We start from the raw sequence: 15,549 nt of genomic DNA, 5'->3' as shown, positions 1-15,549 counted from the left end.
AACGAGTTATTAACGAAAAACCCTGACCAATGAGGGACGAGCTCGGCTAGCGTGAAGCGGCTGAGCCAAACGAGCGAACGAAGCCCCGTTCCGCTCATTGGTTCAGCCGCTTCGCGTCAGCCGAGCTCGCCTTTCATTGGTCAGCGTTTTGCCTTAATAACTCGTTAACGATGCTTCGGAGGAAATTTTTGTAAAGGAGAAAGTTGCTTCGAATGACTTCAGGAATCTCTTTTTTTTAATAATATAATTAACTTATATTATATATAAGTTTATAATATAAGTTAATTATATAATTTCCCGGAAGTACTATAATTTTGGGACACCCTGTATATAGACCGGCCGGGCTAACATCCTATCCCCACTGACACTACGTACCGTACCTTACACAAACGTTGCCCGAATCGTAGCGGAGCGCACCGCGTGTTTCCGGCGAAAAGCGCGGTGCTCTAGCAGCCGTGGCCCGGTACTACGATTGATTCGCGAGTTTGGTTGACGATTTCGAAAGTGGGTTGCTGCGAAAAAGGGAAAGTTTTGCATGAGAAACGTACCCGTAACAACGGTATTGAAAGGTAAGAATAGATTAATTCACCCATTTTATCCACCTATTTCTTATTGTCCTGGCTTAATTTCGTTCTTGTTGCCAAAACAACACAATGTTAAAAAATTAGTATCATGAAAAGGCAAATGATTGACTTAACCAATTCTCCAATTTCATCTTGCTTTGCACCAAATACTATTCAGTATCTGTAACCTAATTAACACGTTGAAACCGTGAAATTATCAAAAACGAATTTAAGGATTTTCGCATCGATTTGATATGAATAACAATTTCTTCTCAAGATCAAGTAAAATGATCGATCCAATCGGTGTAGTTACAATTTTGATACATTTTCTACTGTTTTCTTTTTTCGAGTAGAAAGCGAAGATAAGATAAGACAAATGTCCGGGAAGGATCAGCACGGAGTCTTTTGTCTAGTTTCGAGATTCAGCTTCAGCTTGTAAAATATACGTCGTCGGTGGGACATAATTTAGGGTGCCGTCGTAGCGACGTCCAGAAACGACGCGAGAAGGGTGGCGGGCCCTTCTCCTGTAAACGTGTAAGGTATAAGGTTATACCGTAAAGTCGCGCCGAGCGATAACGCGTCTCCGATACCAATCTAGCATGACGCATGGCGCCATCCTGGAGAATTATGTTGCCCCCAGGTATTTATTGCCAACAGTATGTCCGCGGCAAATCCAAAGGGATGCTGTTCGCGAAGAGCCGAGAGGAAAAGAATCCCTCCCAAAATCTCTTGCCACGCGTTATCATCTCCGTGATCTCCGTTATCGCGAGGGATCTGTCTTACTATCATTAACATCGCTGTCAACATATCACCGGCCTTCGCGATTCTTACGGTTCTCTTGGACTTTCTGATATTGGATGAGTTACGGGGACACGCAGATCTTGATGCGAAATAAAAATGGTCTGACTTAATTGTAAGACTCGTGAGCTCGATAAAAATATTTTCTCTTTTAGTCGCTTTAATAAGTTGTATATAGTATACAAATATTCTTAAATATATTCAATGTCTTTTTTTGAAGGTTCGTGTTTCCAATTTACAGTAAATTGGATAAATTTGTAATTTGGATAAAATAAATTTACAGTCCCTAATTGACGCTCAGATTGTAAACAAAAATGGACAATTTGGGAAGAGGATATACGATTATTCGAGCGTTACGATAATTCTTCCCAAATTGTCCAGTTTTGTGTAGAATCCGAGCGTCAATTAGGGAGAATTTATTGTACTTCTATCGACTGATATTTTGTACAAATTTTATATGTAGTAATTATTAATGTTCAATTTGTGAAGTAAATATAGATTAATATTAGTAGTTTTATACTATAATTTTATATATATTATATATAATAATATTAGTAGATATCACTTCGCGTACTATTTCCCATTTATCACCAAAATTATTATAATAACATAATAAGTCCGTTAATACTAATAATAATAATTTCTGATACAACTTGCTGATTGTTTAAGGGCGTCAAAAATCGCCATCAATCCGTTGGGTGCTTACATAGATTTAAAAACAGAAAAACGATCGGCAATTTTTAGGCCAGATTGTTGAATTATTTCCTCGGATTACAAATTGAATCGATACGTTAATCTATTACATCTTTCTAATTTTTGAAAAAGAAAATAATTGGTGTCGTACAACTCAACTTTCCAATTTCAATTTGACTCAATAAAAGACTTCAATTTTGTGGAGCTTTTAAGGCTGTAGCGCGGTACTCGAAGCGTTAAAGTTGTTAATTGGGGTCTTGCTCGACCCGAAACGTAATTGTAACTCCAGGTCCTTGACATTGCGAAATCTATTAGGTGACCTGAAAAATAAGGAGAACGGCGGCCGGTTCGATCGGCGACAGTTTGGCCATCGTTGAACGAGTACTCGAGCCGAGTATGCTATACCCGCCGGCGGAGTCCTCTTCAACGAGCGACAACGTCCTTGCGGCTGTTGGCGAACGGCCTCGAGAGAGCTCTCGCTGGTTTCCGGGCTGCGCGACGTGGCGATGTGTGCCAGACACTCGCACGCCTAGGAATTCCTGACCCTGCCCACCTTGACTGGCTGCTGCCTACAACAAGCGGCGACCACTGCCTGGAAGCGTGAACCACACAGCCTGGCAGAGAAGATAATCGCGGGCGTGCGCGCGCGCGTGCACGCTCCTCGCGCACGCGAAACTCGCGTCTCTCTAGCATGGGCACGGCCGCTTCTCCGGCATCCCTTTGTTGCCGCTTCTAATACCCGGGCTATTTATACTCGAGCGGCTGAATGGTATTGTCGTACCAATTCTTGGTCGCCTCCGATCCCGACGGTTTCCTCTTCGCTTCCTTTTTCGTTGTTTCAGGCGCGAGCGCGCGCGCGCGCGCGAAAGCTTTGACCGAATCCGGCGCGTCGCGTTTCAGCGGCGTTGCAGCGGCGAACTCCGCGCGAACTCGTTTTCTAATTATTCACATAAATCAGCGTTTCCTTTCGGGGGGCGAGAGCGTTACAAATCGCGGTGTGGTCCGATGCAAATTGCGGCCGCGCGCGGTCTCGCGTCCATCGGTGCGCCGATAAATCAAGATCGATTGCGAACGCGGCGCGGACCACGGTTTCCACGGTATCAAATCGATCGAGTCGCGGCTATCTCCTACGGTGAATTACGCCGATCCTGTTCCAGCCTGAAACGTATCAATTTCCTCTGACAAGTTATCGACACGTTTACGGAAAAATCGACGCGGAATCGGGGACCGATTAGGGGCGGGCACGCCGGTCCTTGTCAGCGCCTCGGCTCGAGGGGAATCGACACCGGTACATAATCGGTGAACAATATTCCTGCGAATAATAATGATACGTTGCACGGTCTCTTAGCGTCCGCTTTGAAAAATCGTTTTTGACTGGTCCGACCACGTTTCCCGCGCCCTGCGATCGGTTTTATTCGACAATGTCTTCGATCATCGACCCAGGCGGCGATTTATGGCACCGGTTAGCGGGCGATCTGATCTAATTGTACGATTCTTTCTGTCGGTACACCGCGAACGTTGTCGAGCATTCTGCCCTATAAATTAATTTCGTTCTCTGTGCCTTGTGATTGATTAAAGTCGCTTTGCTCGGTCAATTTTTCGGGTGCAGTTAGGGATAATGAACATATTCTTGGACGATGAGAAAGTAATCGTTGATAATTTTGCAAAAATTTCAACGGTATTTGGTCATATTTGTCTGTAGACATATTAAAGTCGCTTTGCTCGGTCAATTTTTTGAGTGCGGTCAGGGATAATGAACATATTCTTGGGCGATTAGAAAGTAATCGTTGATATCTTTGCAAAAATTTCAACAGTATTTGGTCGTATTTGTCTGTAGACTTATTAAAGTCGCTTTGCTCAGTCAATTTTTCGGGTGCGGTTAGGGATAATGAACATATTCTTGGGCGATTAAAAGGTAATCGTTGATATCTTTGCAAAAATTTCAACGGTATTTGGTCGTATTTGGTCTGTAGACTTATTAAAGTCGTTTTGCTCAGTCAATTTTTTGAGTGCGGTTAGGGATAATGAATATATCCTTGGACGATTAAAAAGTAATCGTTTATATCTTTGCAAAAATTTCAACGGTATTTGGTCGTATTTGCCTGTAGAATTGTAGAAAAATGGACTTCGATTCTCTAACAATGTATTGAATAAGAAGAAATTTTGGTGATGTGAAAATCTTTTCGAAAAGGAGTATAGCAATTTGTAATGGCGCTTCAGAGTCGCGGCTCGAGTACAAAGGTTTAATAGTATATTAGTACATTAGTATATTAGTACATTAGTATATTAGTATAATAGTATATTAGTATATATTAGTATATTAGTATAATAGTATATTAGTATAATAGTATATTTTAGTAGTTATATATAGTTCATTGATGTAGTGATAGATAACGAATTATTGAAACCATATTTTACATTTTTCTTACTTCAGTCATATATGTTTTTCAAACATTTTTTATAATGGACAGTAATCCTAACTTTATTTTTACAGTCAATGGTATTGGTCGATTTTGAATCATGTTTCGAACTTGATTTACCTACAGCGCCCACAAAAGTGTTCGTACATCTTCTAAAACGTAATAACTTTTTTAAAACTGAATTATATGCCTCGAATTTTTTTTAGATGATAGGGGCACTAGTTTACTACACGACGACTAAAATGCCTTTCTTAAATTTTGCTATTACTTAGGATGACAAAAAAAAGAAACTTCCGTTTTTTAACTTTTTTATCTGAGGCTATAACAAAAATTTTTAAAATGCCTTTCGTAGATCTCGGTAACTTATACGCGAGCTGAAAATTTGATCGAAATCGGTTAACCCAGAGAAGAGTTAAGATTTAAAAAATTGCAGATTTCTTCTAGTTTTTGGTCAAAATCTTCATAAAACTGCGATATTTGCCATCTTTAATTTGTTATAACTCGTAACACGGTCAACTAATTTCGATAAAATTTTATTATAATAATATTATAATTTAAATTTTCATTATAGGCTCGGATAAAAGAGTTAAAAAACGAGAGTTTTTATTTGCTTTTTTTTGTCATTCCAAGTAATAGTGAATTTATTTTTGGTCATTGTCTAGTAGACTAGTCCCGCTATCATCTGAAAAAATATTCAAGTCATTTGGTCCAATTTCAAAAAAGTTATTGCGTATTTTAAAACGTGTACGAATACTTCTGTGGGCCACAGTATGCATCTCGGAGAAGAAAAATATTTACAGTGTTATTAGTGAGGCTAATTGATTACGAACTATGTACTAGGTTCAATCTGCGCACTGGTCCTATGTCTATTTTTATTATTTTATATATTTTATATATATATAAACAAAATATATAAAATAGTAAAATATATATAATATAAATATATATATATATATATATATATATATATATATATATACTATTATATTATATTATACTATTTTATATATATATATATATATATATATATATATATATATATTTATATTATATATATTTTACTATTTATATATTTTACTATTATTTATATTTTACTATTACTTATACTATTACTATTTATATATTTTACTATTTTATTTATTTTGTGGAACGGAGTTTATTGTTCGAGGGAACGTGATTATTGTTTCGATCGATCCTAGATCCCGACGGTAGTAACGGGCAATCTCGAGGGATCCACCTAGACGCCTCGGAATCTTCCTTACTGCGATCGAATGGGTCGTTCGCTTCATCAGGAAGCGATTGTCGTGCCGGCGGGAACACGTGGGACGACAATCATCGTAGGAACGATCGTCGAGATAGACTTTCACTGACATTCTCCCGCGGTGCCGCCTCCCACACCGTGTATACGTAGTGATTAGCGACGAATTACGACGCCCGTTCTCATCGATGATATTTCCGCGGCGATAATACGCGATCGCGTGGGCCACCGTGCTCATTTCTTTCTCCACACGGACGCAATAATCGCTTCACACCCGTCCACGAACAAACCCTAACGCATAATGTCCGTTCGATTAGGAGAAATTGATTTTATTGTTGGTATATAACTTTCGTTGGAAACCAACAAAGTTGGTAGTATACAACTTAGTACATTTTATATATTATATAACTGTATATAATATATAAAATGTATTATATACATATTGTATAAATTTATTATATACATATGTATATTTATATAATGTATTATATAAATAAATAGATAGATATATATATATATATATATATATATATATATATATATATATATATATATATATATATAATTGTTAATATCTGTATATAATAGTTGCATATTACAGTTTGTAATATACAACTATTGTTGCTTACACAAAAGGGGGAAATATTGGAGCCAGATTCGATCGACTGTGAAACGCTCTGCTATATATATATAGCTTTTTGAATCCGTACTTTAATTTTTCTCGGGAGTTTTGGTTATTCTTTTATTTCGTCTATTTTTTAATAGAAAGAAAATGTAATATGTCTCCTTCATATTACAAAGGCAATTGGTGATCCCACTCCGGCTCCACTATCCTACTCAAGGAAACGTATGTCGTGCAAATGAATTTCTTTTCTTCCGCTTAGTTGCCCTTTACGTTTACACAAGAAGAATAATTTCTAAATATTTTAGAACACTCGTGTGAATTTAGCTAATTGAATGTAAATATTTGAATAAAATATTGAAAGTAAACAGTCTATTCTATCAGAGATGTGAGGTAGCGTTCAGAGGGTAATCATTTGAAGCCTCGAATTCCATTTTCTCACGTACCGTAATTCATATAGTTCGATATCTACAAGCCTCTTCTGTAAATAATTTTAAAACAATTTCCAACGAAATCTAATTACGGTGGATATCATTATAATCTTCTTAGGTTATCAGTAAGCTGGAAAAGACTAGTAGAAGAGGGATTCTGTGTATACGTTCTTATCTTGATTGACGCAAATATGGGGAATGATAATAGATAATGTACGAAGCGCAGTTCTTTCGAGGCCGTCGTTATTGCACGGAATGAAAACTGTGCGCACAGGTGCGTATTAAGATAATAAATTTCTCCGATGGCCGTTCGTTTGCGCTAGTACCTCATAAAGCTGGGATTTCGCGTTAGAACGCCGGCGATGCTTCCTAGCGAACACCGATCACGGTGTTCACTATGTTCTCCTGTCTTGAACGGAGATACGTGTTCTGACCACCTGCAGGGGTCGGTTCAAGTAGGCGGGAATTGAAATATTGTAACCATAACATCCTAGGCGAGATAACCGCTCCGATTGTAAAAGATAATGAAGAAATTGCTTGTAACAATCATATTCCTATTTTCGCTTTTGTAATTTAGATACGCAAAAATTCAACGCGATCACGATTATTGCATACCGATTTGTACGGTCTTCTACTGGAAATAGTATAATGGTTATGCAAACTCAGTTACACATTTTTAACACACGTATCTAGAATTGAATGTTCGTTCATCTCTCTTTTTCGTCCTTTACGTTTACACAAGAAGCATAATTTCTAAATATTTTAGAACACTCGTGTGAATTTAGCCAATTGAGTGTAAATATATTAGAATTGTTATTCGAGATCAAAGTAAACAGTTTATTCTATCAAAGATGTGAGGAAGTGTTCAATTGAAATATTGTAACCATAACATCCTAGGCGAGATAACCGCTTTGATTGTAAAAGATAATGAAGAAATTGCTTGTAACAATCATATTCCTATTTTCGCTTTTGTAATTTAGATGCGCAAAAATTCAACGCGATCACGATTATTGCATACCGATTTGTACGGTCTTCTACTGGAAATAGTATAATGGTTATGCAAACTCAGTTACACATTTTTAACACACGTATCTAGAATTGAATGTTCGTTCATCTCTCTGTTCGCGATATTATCTATATTATTTGTGTCATAGTTAGGAGTTTAGATACCATAGGAAGCAATATTTGGTACAGTTTTAAACAGATTCGGGATACAGTAAATTCTCCCTAATTGACGTCCAGCTTGTAAAAAAGATGGACAATTCAGAAAGAGGAGATACGATTATACGAACTATAAAAATGAACCGCAAGGCTCGAATAATCGTATCTCCTCTTCCCAAATTGTCCATTTTTGTGTACAAGCTGAAGGAAAATTGGGGAGAATTTACTGTAATTACAGATTTTCAACTTTTTAAGTACAGATTAATGAGATACAAGCGTAATCCTGGGCACATTTGAAATGACATTACTTGAAATACTATTTTAAGTGACATGTTATCTATATTTTATAATTATTTTCAATATTTGAAATGTTATTTTAAATAACTTGTTGGGAATTGTATAGCGATCTAATTGTCAGCTTCGAGTCCGGTTTATACTAACATTCTCATTGAAACAATCAGGATTGTATTAAATGATTATCCGATGATAAGATATATTCCATCTTCCGCAACAATGGAACAATTATTTTTTTCGCGACGAGAATACTTAGGTGATTCCAGTCAAGAATCTCTCAATTTTCTCTCATAATTGCGGTAAAAATTTCTTAAAATAAAATCGTTTTGTTGCATATTATTTCGAGGATATATTTACAAATATATATTTACAATTTATATAATATATTGACACATATATATTTACAATTTATATAAAATATTTACAAATATATATTTACAATTTATATAATTTATTTAGAAATACATATTTACAATTTATATAATATATTTACAAATATATATTTACAATTTATATAATATATTTACAATTTATATAATATATTTACAAATATATATTTACAATTTATATAATATATTTACAAATATATATTTACAAATATATATTTACAATTTATATAATATATTTACAAATATATATTTACAAATATATATTTACAATTTACAATCTACTTTTGTCATGTTTAAATAAAGGAATAACGAGATAATTCATTATTTGAAATTGCTGTTATTTCAAACAGATCGACATTATTTTAATTTATTTAATTTAATAAGAGTTCGAAATAAATTATTCCAAACGGTTATTTCTTGTTTCCACTTTAAATAAAATTTGCCTAACGTTTCTTCCTAAATACGTGCCTTGCAGTGCGCGTGTTAATTGCGCAAGAACGAACTGATTGCGTCGAAACGCGTGCCGACCAAGCAGGCCCTCGAGAAGCTTTCGTCAACGATCCGTCTCGGAAACACGGCTGGTATGTGCAGTTTGCATTCCACTGACACCACGCAGCCCGGCGCGGCGGCGCGGAGTATCGAGAAATAAATGCATCGAGACCGGGAGGCCTTAAAGGCCGTCGCGATCGTAAGAATGAATTCGTCTTAGGAGAATTTCCCGGCGAGCGTAGGAGGCCGAGAATGGCAGTGAAAGTCCACCGGGCTCGCCGCTTCTAAATCTGATTGATCGATTTCTAATCGATGCTCGGCTACTACTGGAGGCCGCGTACGTGACGCGGTTTTCCTCGAGCGCCGCGATTGAATGGAATCCACGGAACGGTATTAATTTACTTCGTTTTCTTTTTTTGTCACGTTTCGCAGCAATGAACATTCAGAAAATACCTACTCCAGGTGAAATCACATTTCGTCCGTTTTATTAACATTTATCAAATTGATCGCGGAGAACGGACAGGGAATAGTTCACGACTACAAGAAACATACGAGCGAGGTCAGAGTTGAACGGGAATATGTTTAATGAAAATTGGCGATACAAATACATCATTGATTACGCAATACAACATACGACAACTTAATACGATAACAGAATCCTAATTTACTATCTCTCTATTTTTCTAATATATAATATGTATATATTTTAATAATATGTATATATATATATATATAATGTATAAATGTATGTATATAATGTATATAATATTATATATGTATAATATATAATATGTATATATTTTTTTTTAATATAACTTATATTTAATGTCGCATCCGCTTAATAGCAATTATCTACCATTTGTGGGATATCATTTGTATACAATAGTTTTGCATTACAAGTTTACATTATTTTGTTAATCAAGGCTTCTTAAGTTACTACATAATTTTGCTGAACAATTTGCAATTTTCTAAGTATGACATAACTTTTGCTGTCGTTCTGTCTGGAACGCTATTTTACGTTCATTAGATTCTTGTGATCGCTTTGTGTTCTGTCACCTTCCGTCGTTTCTTCTTCACTCGATTCCTTAACGACACATTCCCGCTCCACTACGTTTTCTAGTAGACATGTAATATAATAAATAAATAAAAATAATAAATAATAAATAAATAAAAATGAAATAAAATAATATAAAATATATAAATATAAATATAAATATAAATATAAATATAAATATAAATATAAATATAAATATAAATATAAATATAAATATAAATATAAATATAAATATAAATATAAATATAAATATAAATATAAATATAAATATAAATATAAATATAAATATAAATATAAATATAAATATAAATATAAATATAAATATAAATATAAATATAAATATAAATATAAATATAAATATAAATATAAATATAAATATAAATATAAATATAAATATATATATATATATATATATATATATATATAAATAATATAAAATATAAAAAAATAAAAATAATAAATATGTAACAAATGAAAGATACAATAGTTCTCACTTTTTAATAGAACAATAGCAATTTACCTTGTACAGTTCATGATTGGCATGTAAGAAACAAAGCTTTTGCAGAGTCTCCAGCGACAGTTTCGTTTGATTATTTTGAATGATGCTTCTTAACGCGAGAAACCGCTTGCCAGATACTCGAACAGCAGGAATGACCAGAAAATGTCTAGCCGCTGATGCTAAGATAGGAAGTCGTTTGCGGTATAATTTCCACCAATTTATTATGTTTGTTTTCTTGGATATACGCCTTCCAGACCAATATTCTTTCAATTCTTGATCTACCGATTTATTAAATTCCGCTTCGTTTTCCGGCTTTATTTTACCTGACTGATTATCTATGTCTGTAAACATTATTCAGAGATATTAACGCGAAATTTATGAATTTCGCGAGAACGAGTACAGTAATCACTCCCGGAAATACCAAATTTCGGGTTGCTGTGAATTTCTCTGCGCTAGTCTTATGCCTATGTACGTCGATGCTAAGGGTCGACGGAGTCGGTCAAGCGTGTGATGCGGCACGCGACGCGAATTCCCGGAAGACAATACAAAATGGTCTGTTCGGCTGTGAGTCAGGTAAGAAAAACCGCGGTAGATATTAGGTAGGCCACCGAATTGCCTTCGAATCGTGGCACATGGCCTCCGAATTGCCTTCGAATCGTGGCACGCGGCCTCCGAATTGCCTTCGAATCGTGGCACGTGGTCTCCGAATTGCCTTCGAATCGTGGCACGCGGTCTCAGAATTGCCTTCGAATCGAGGCACGCGGCCTCCGAATTGCCTTCGAATCGAGGCACGCGGTCTCAGAATTGCCTTCGAATCGAGGCACGCGGCCTCCGAATTGCCTTCGAATCGAGGCACGCGGTCTCAGAATTGCCTTCGAATCGTGGCACGTGGCCTCCGAATTGCCTTCGAATCGAGGCATGTGGCCTCCGAATTGCCTTCGAATCGTGGCACGCGGTCTCAGAATTGCCTTCGAATCGTGGCACGTGGCCTCCGAATTGCCTTCGAATCGAGGCACGCGGCCTCCGAATTGCCTTCGAATCGTGGCACGTGGCCTCCGAATTGCCTTCGAATCGAGGCACGCGGCCTCCGAATTGCCTTCGAATCGTGGTAAAAAAAATAAAAAATGAAAACAATAGATATCCTATGAATCATATAGAATTATAAAATCTTACGTAGAGATATAATCTTCTGACGTAAGCCTTCCTTTAGGGAATGGACCGAATCCTTCGTGAACGGTTCATCTTTGAAACGGGGATCCAGCAACGTTGCATGACTTAACGCATCAATGCTAATGAAGCCTTTGAACTCCTTCTGCAAATAATACGTGTATTTAACTTGGTTTCATCTTCTTGGATTACATTTACACGATAAACAATTAGTACGACCTGCAATGCTCGAAGAATACGTTTGCTTATCTCTGAATTCCGATCGAAATTCTCGAGCTTATTTTCCAGTGCACGATACGTAGGATAATACAGCGACAACGTTGGGTACTTTTCTGTATGAATAATCTCTGTCGCCTCTTTAATTAGTTCCAGTACAATCGCGACATTCTCCATAAATGTCCATTCTCCTTCGCTGAAGTTTTTAATCTCGCCGACCAATGTGTCGGTTAATGGTTCGCGCAGCCGAATTAAGCATTTGAACATGGTGTACATGGAAATCCAACAAGTCGTGTCAACTTTTTCTATTAATTCCACAGACTTGATGTTATAATCGGAACATCTCTCCGTTAACGTTCTCCTGGCGGACACCGATCGCGAAAAATATTGAATCGTACGCATGCATTTCTTGATAAATTTGCTGCCTGCTGTAGGAGCCGTACGCTGATACTTCAGCACCGATATCACGGCTGATTGCAAGCAGGTATCGAAGCACGGGAGATACGTGTACGTCGTAGGAATATCGGGATATTCGTCGATATTCGGCGCATTTGTGATACAAAAGACTGATGATAGACTTCTCTTAAATTTCCATGTTTCCAAGGTACTTAGCAGTACATTATGTACGGACGCGGACACATCGTTTCTCGGCAAAAGTTCTACGGCCAACATGTAGCTACATAATTTAAAGTCTTCTGTAATGTAATGGACTTCCACGGACACGTAACTGTCCACCGAAGTCCATGTATTAATTGCAAATGCTGCTGTCATTTTGCCTGTTCGTAGAGGAAAGTTCCATATTAATCACTCGAATAAAAATAAGAAAATAGATGCGAGAAAAATGATAATAACAGTAATAATGACAATATTTATTAAACGGGCTAGAAATCCCTTTAGTTATATATATATATATATATATATATATATATATATATATATATGATAATAATAGTAATAATGACAATATTTATTAAACGGGCTAGAAATCCCTTTAGTTATACATACATATATATATAAATAAATATAGAAATAAATATAGAAATAAATAAATATATATATGTATAACTAAAGGGATATATATATATATATATATATATATTTATTTATTTATTTCTATATTTATTTATATATATGTATGTATAACTAAAGGGATATCTAGCCCGTTTAGTAAATATTGCCATTATTACTATTATTATCATATATATTATCATAAATATATATAACTACTAATATATAACAGTTAGTAGTTATATAATATATAACTACTAATTTTACACCTCTATTGTTTAACAATATACAGTCTACCCACTATATATATTAGTAATAAAAATTAATAAAAACATATTAATTTTTATAACTCCTCGACTGAATTTTATAAGACGTTCGAATACTTATGTTGCACAAAAATTCGATGTTCCTTTATATTTTTTTAATTATGTAGATGTCTTATACTAAATCAAAAGTTTCTTGCATTTTGACATTTATGTACTCTACCGTAATATACCGTAAAGTATTTTATCCCCTCAATGTATATTTATTTAAATATATGACGTAGAAGTCGAAGTTACACTAGTGTTCGAATACTTTTGTTACCCACTGTATTTAACTTTGTAACCGAGCTAAGAAATTACCAATGACGCAGTATGCGCTTAATTTAGAAATTAGAATTGAATCAGTTACCTCCTTTTATCTCTCTGTTTATATTCTTTTCCAGTTGTTTCATCAAATCTTCATGTCTCTTTGGAATTATCACATCCGAAAACTCGGCTAGAGAGGGAATTTTGCAATCAGGATCGACAGAATGTATAAATTTCTTAAATATGGCATCATCCACGAGACTAAGTGGTTTCGTATCTGTTATCATCATTTCAGCTATTCTATTAGTCTGCTTCACACATTCACGTCTGACTGTTTTGTTGCACTTCGCTGAATGATTGATCAATTTTTGCGTCTTCCCCTTCATTCGAATCTGAAGATTACAATAGCGACACTCTACTATACCGTTGATCATCTTGTACTTATTAAATATACTTTCACTACTCATATTACGGGACTTTATACTATAATATAATGATGAATTGATATTTATTGTAGAACGTTGTGAGGTATGTGTACTGAGTAATACTGAAAGCAATCAATATATATATATAGGAAATCCCCCACCCTGTCGCTTGCATTATCAAGATTTGTTCTAAGCAAGTTACTGCTATTAGTCACAAAATACTTTACAATAGTCATAATCTTCGAGAATCTATGTTATCAATATCAAAGAATTCTCTTTTATAGCTTCAGTATTGTAATTTTCCACTTTTCCTTTTCAGTACCATTGTGTTCATTCATTCAGCTCGGTATCATCAATAGCACGTAAAGTCTGACGTCACTTTCGGGACTTCCCAATTCGCGACCTCCCGATTAACGTTTATAGAAGCTGTACTTAATTAAATGTACCGCGTCTCCAGCACACCACTGCCTTATTTGGAGGACTAAACAATTAACATGTCGAGTATCGAAAATCATGCTCCAAAATGCCCACAATATCTGCGTAATTTGGTTAATAAAATTGAAACATCATTGTTGGTTTAACACTTTTGCATCTTTTTTTCATGCGAAACGAAAGAGATGTAACGCAGCGGTGTAACCGTACAGTGGTGTCAACAATTACGAAAATCGCTCTTAACCACTCCAATAGCACCTACTAACAGCTATTTTTTTGCATATTAAAGTTAAGACTTCATCCTACACATTGGCGCAATAATTAAATTACTGAATTCCACTGAATTTGTGTAAAAATCCAGAATATATATAAAAACAGAAATATGAAATGACGCGTAAGTCGAGAAAAATGTATACCATCAAAATGCAATTTTCCAGAATTCAAATACATGCCTGAGCACACTTATTCCCATCAGCAATCAGTTGAATGAAGAAAATAACAGCACTGCGAATAACAATTGCATATTTCGGACAATTTGAGGCAGGCATCTCCAATAGCACCCATTAGCAGCTAATTTTTTTGCATATTAAAGTTAAGACTTTACCCTACACATTGGCGCAATAATTAAATTACTGAATTCCACTGAATTTGTGTAAAAAATCCAGAATAAAAACAAACATATGAAATGACGCGTAAGTCGAGAAAAATGTATACTATCAAAATATAGAGAAAGACATACCCACGCGGCAGCCATTAGCATAACAATTCCAAGTGGACACACAAGTCTCGCGACTAACAAGGCAATTAATATATAGATCCGTGGCTGGTACTACGTACGTCCCCGCTCCGCCCTATAATTAGAATCCTTTTTTTTAATTTTTTTGTTAGTTTTTTCCTTTTTTTTAAATTCTTTTATTATATAAATATAATATATATATATTTGTATACTATCAAAATGCAATTTTCCAGAATTCAAATACATGCCTGAACACACTTATCCCCATCAGCGATCGGTCGAATGAAGAAAATAACAGCACCGCGAATAACAATTTCATATTTCG

General features: G+C 35.4%; 1 protein-coding gene across 1 annotated transcript; it reads right to left on the bottom strand.

Annotated features, from left to right (window-relative positions):
• Positions 1–9,697: 9,697 nt before the first annotated feature.
• LOC117221491 (zinc finger BED domain-containing protein 4-like) lies at positions 9,698–14,159 on the bottom strand. Its single transcript, XM_076527694.1, has 5 exons — positions 13,735–14,159; positions 12,058–12,830; positions 11,845–11,983; positions 10,693–11,012; positions 9,698–10,234 (listed from the first exon to the last, which is right to left on the bottom strand). The coding sequence occupies exons 1-5, from the start codon at positions 14,096–14,098 to the stop codon at positions 10,226–10,228; spliced, it is 1,605 nt and encodes a 534-aa protein (XP_076383809.1). The 5' UTR covers positions 14,099–14,159; the 3' UTR covers positions 9,698–10,225.
• Positions 14,160–15,549: the final 1,390 nt, after the last annotated feature.

Source organism: Megalopta genalis, chromosome 1, assembly GCF_051020955.1.
Source record: "Megalopta genalis isolate 19385.01 chromosome 1, iyMegGena1_principal, whole genome shotgun sequence".
Lineage (NCBI taxonomy): Eukaryota > Metazoa > Arthropoda > Insecta > Hymenoptera > Halictidae > Megalopta > Megalopta genalis.
This window is presented reverse-complemented; position numbering and strand designations above follow the sequence as displayed.

What these genes read in the sequence shown, in the direction of transcription:
- LOC117221491 (XM_076527694.1), bottom strand. Translation starts at nt 14,098, where the DNA reads ATGAGTAGTGAAAGTATATTTAATAAGTACAAGATGATCAACGGTATA. An exon ending in GTATTCTTCGAGCATTGCAG is followed by an intron (nt 11,984 to 12,057) that starts GTCGTACTAATT and finishes TATTATTTGCAG; the next exon opens with AAGGAGTTCAAAGGCTTCAT. An exon ending in TCAGAAGATTATATCTCTAC is followed by an intron (nt 11,013 to 11,844) that starts GTAAGATTTTAT and finishes TAATGTTTACAG; the next exon opens with ACATAGATAATCAGTCAGGT.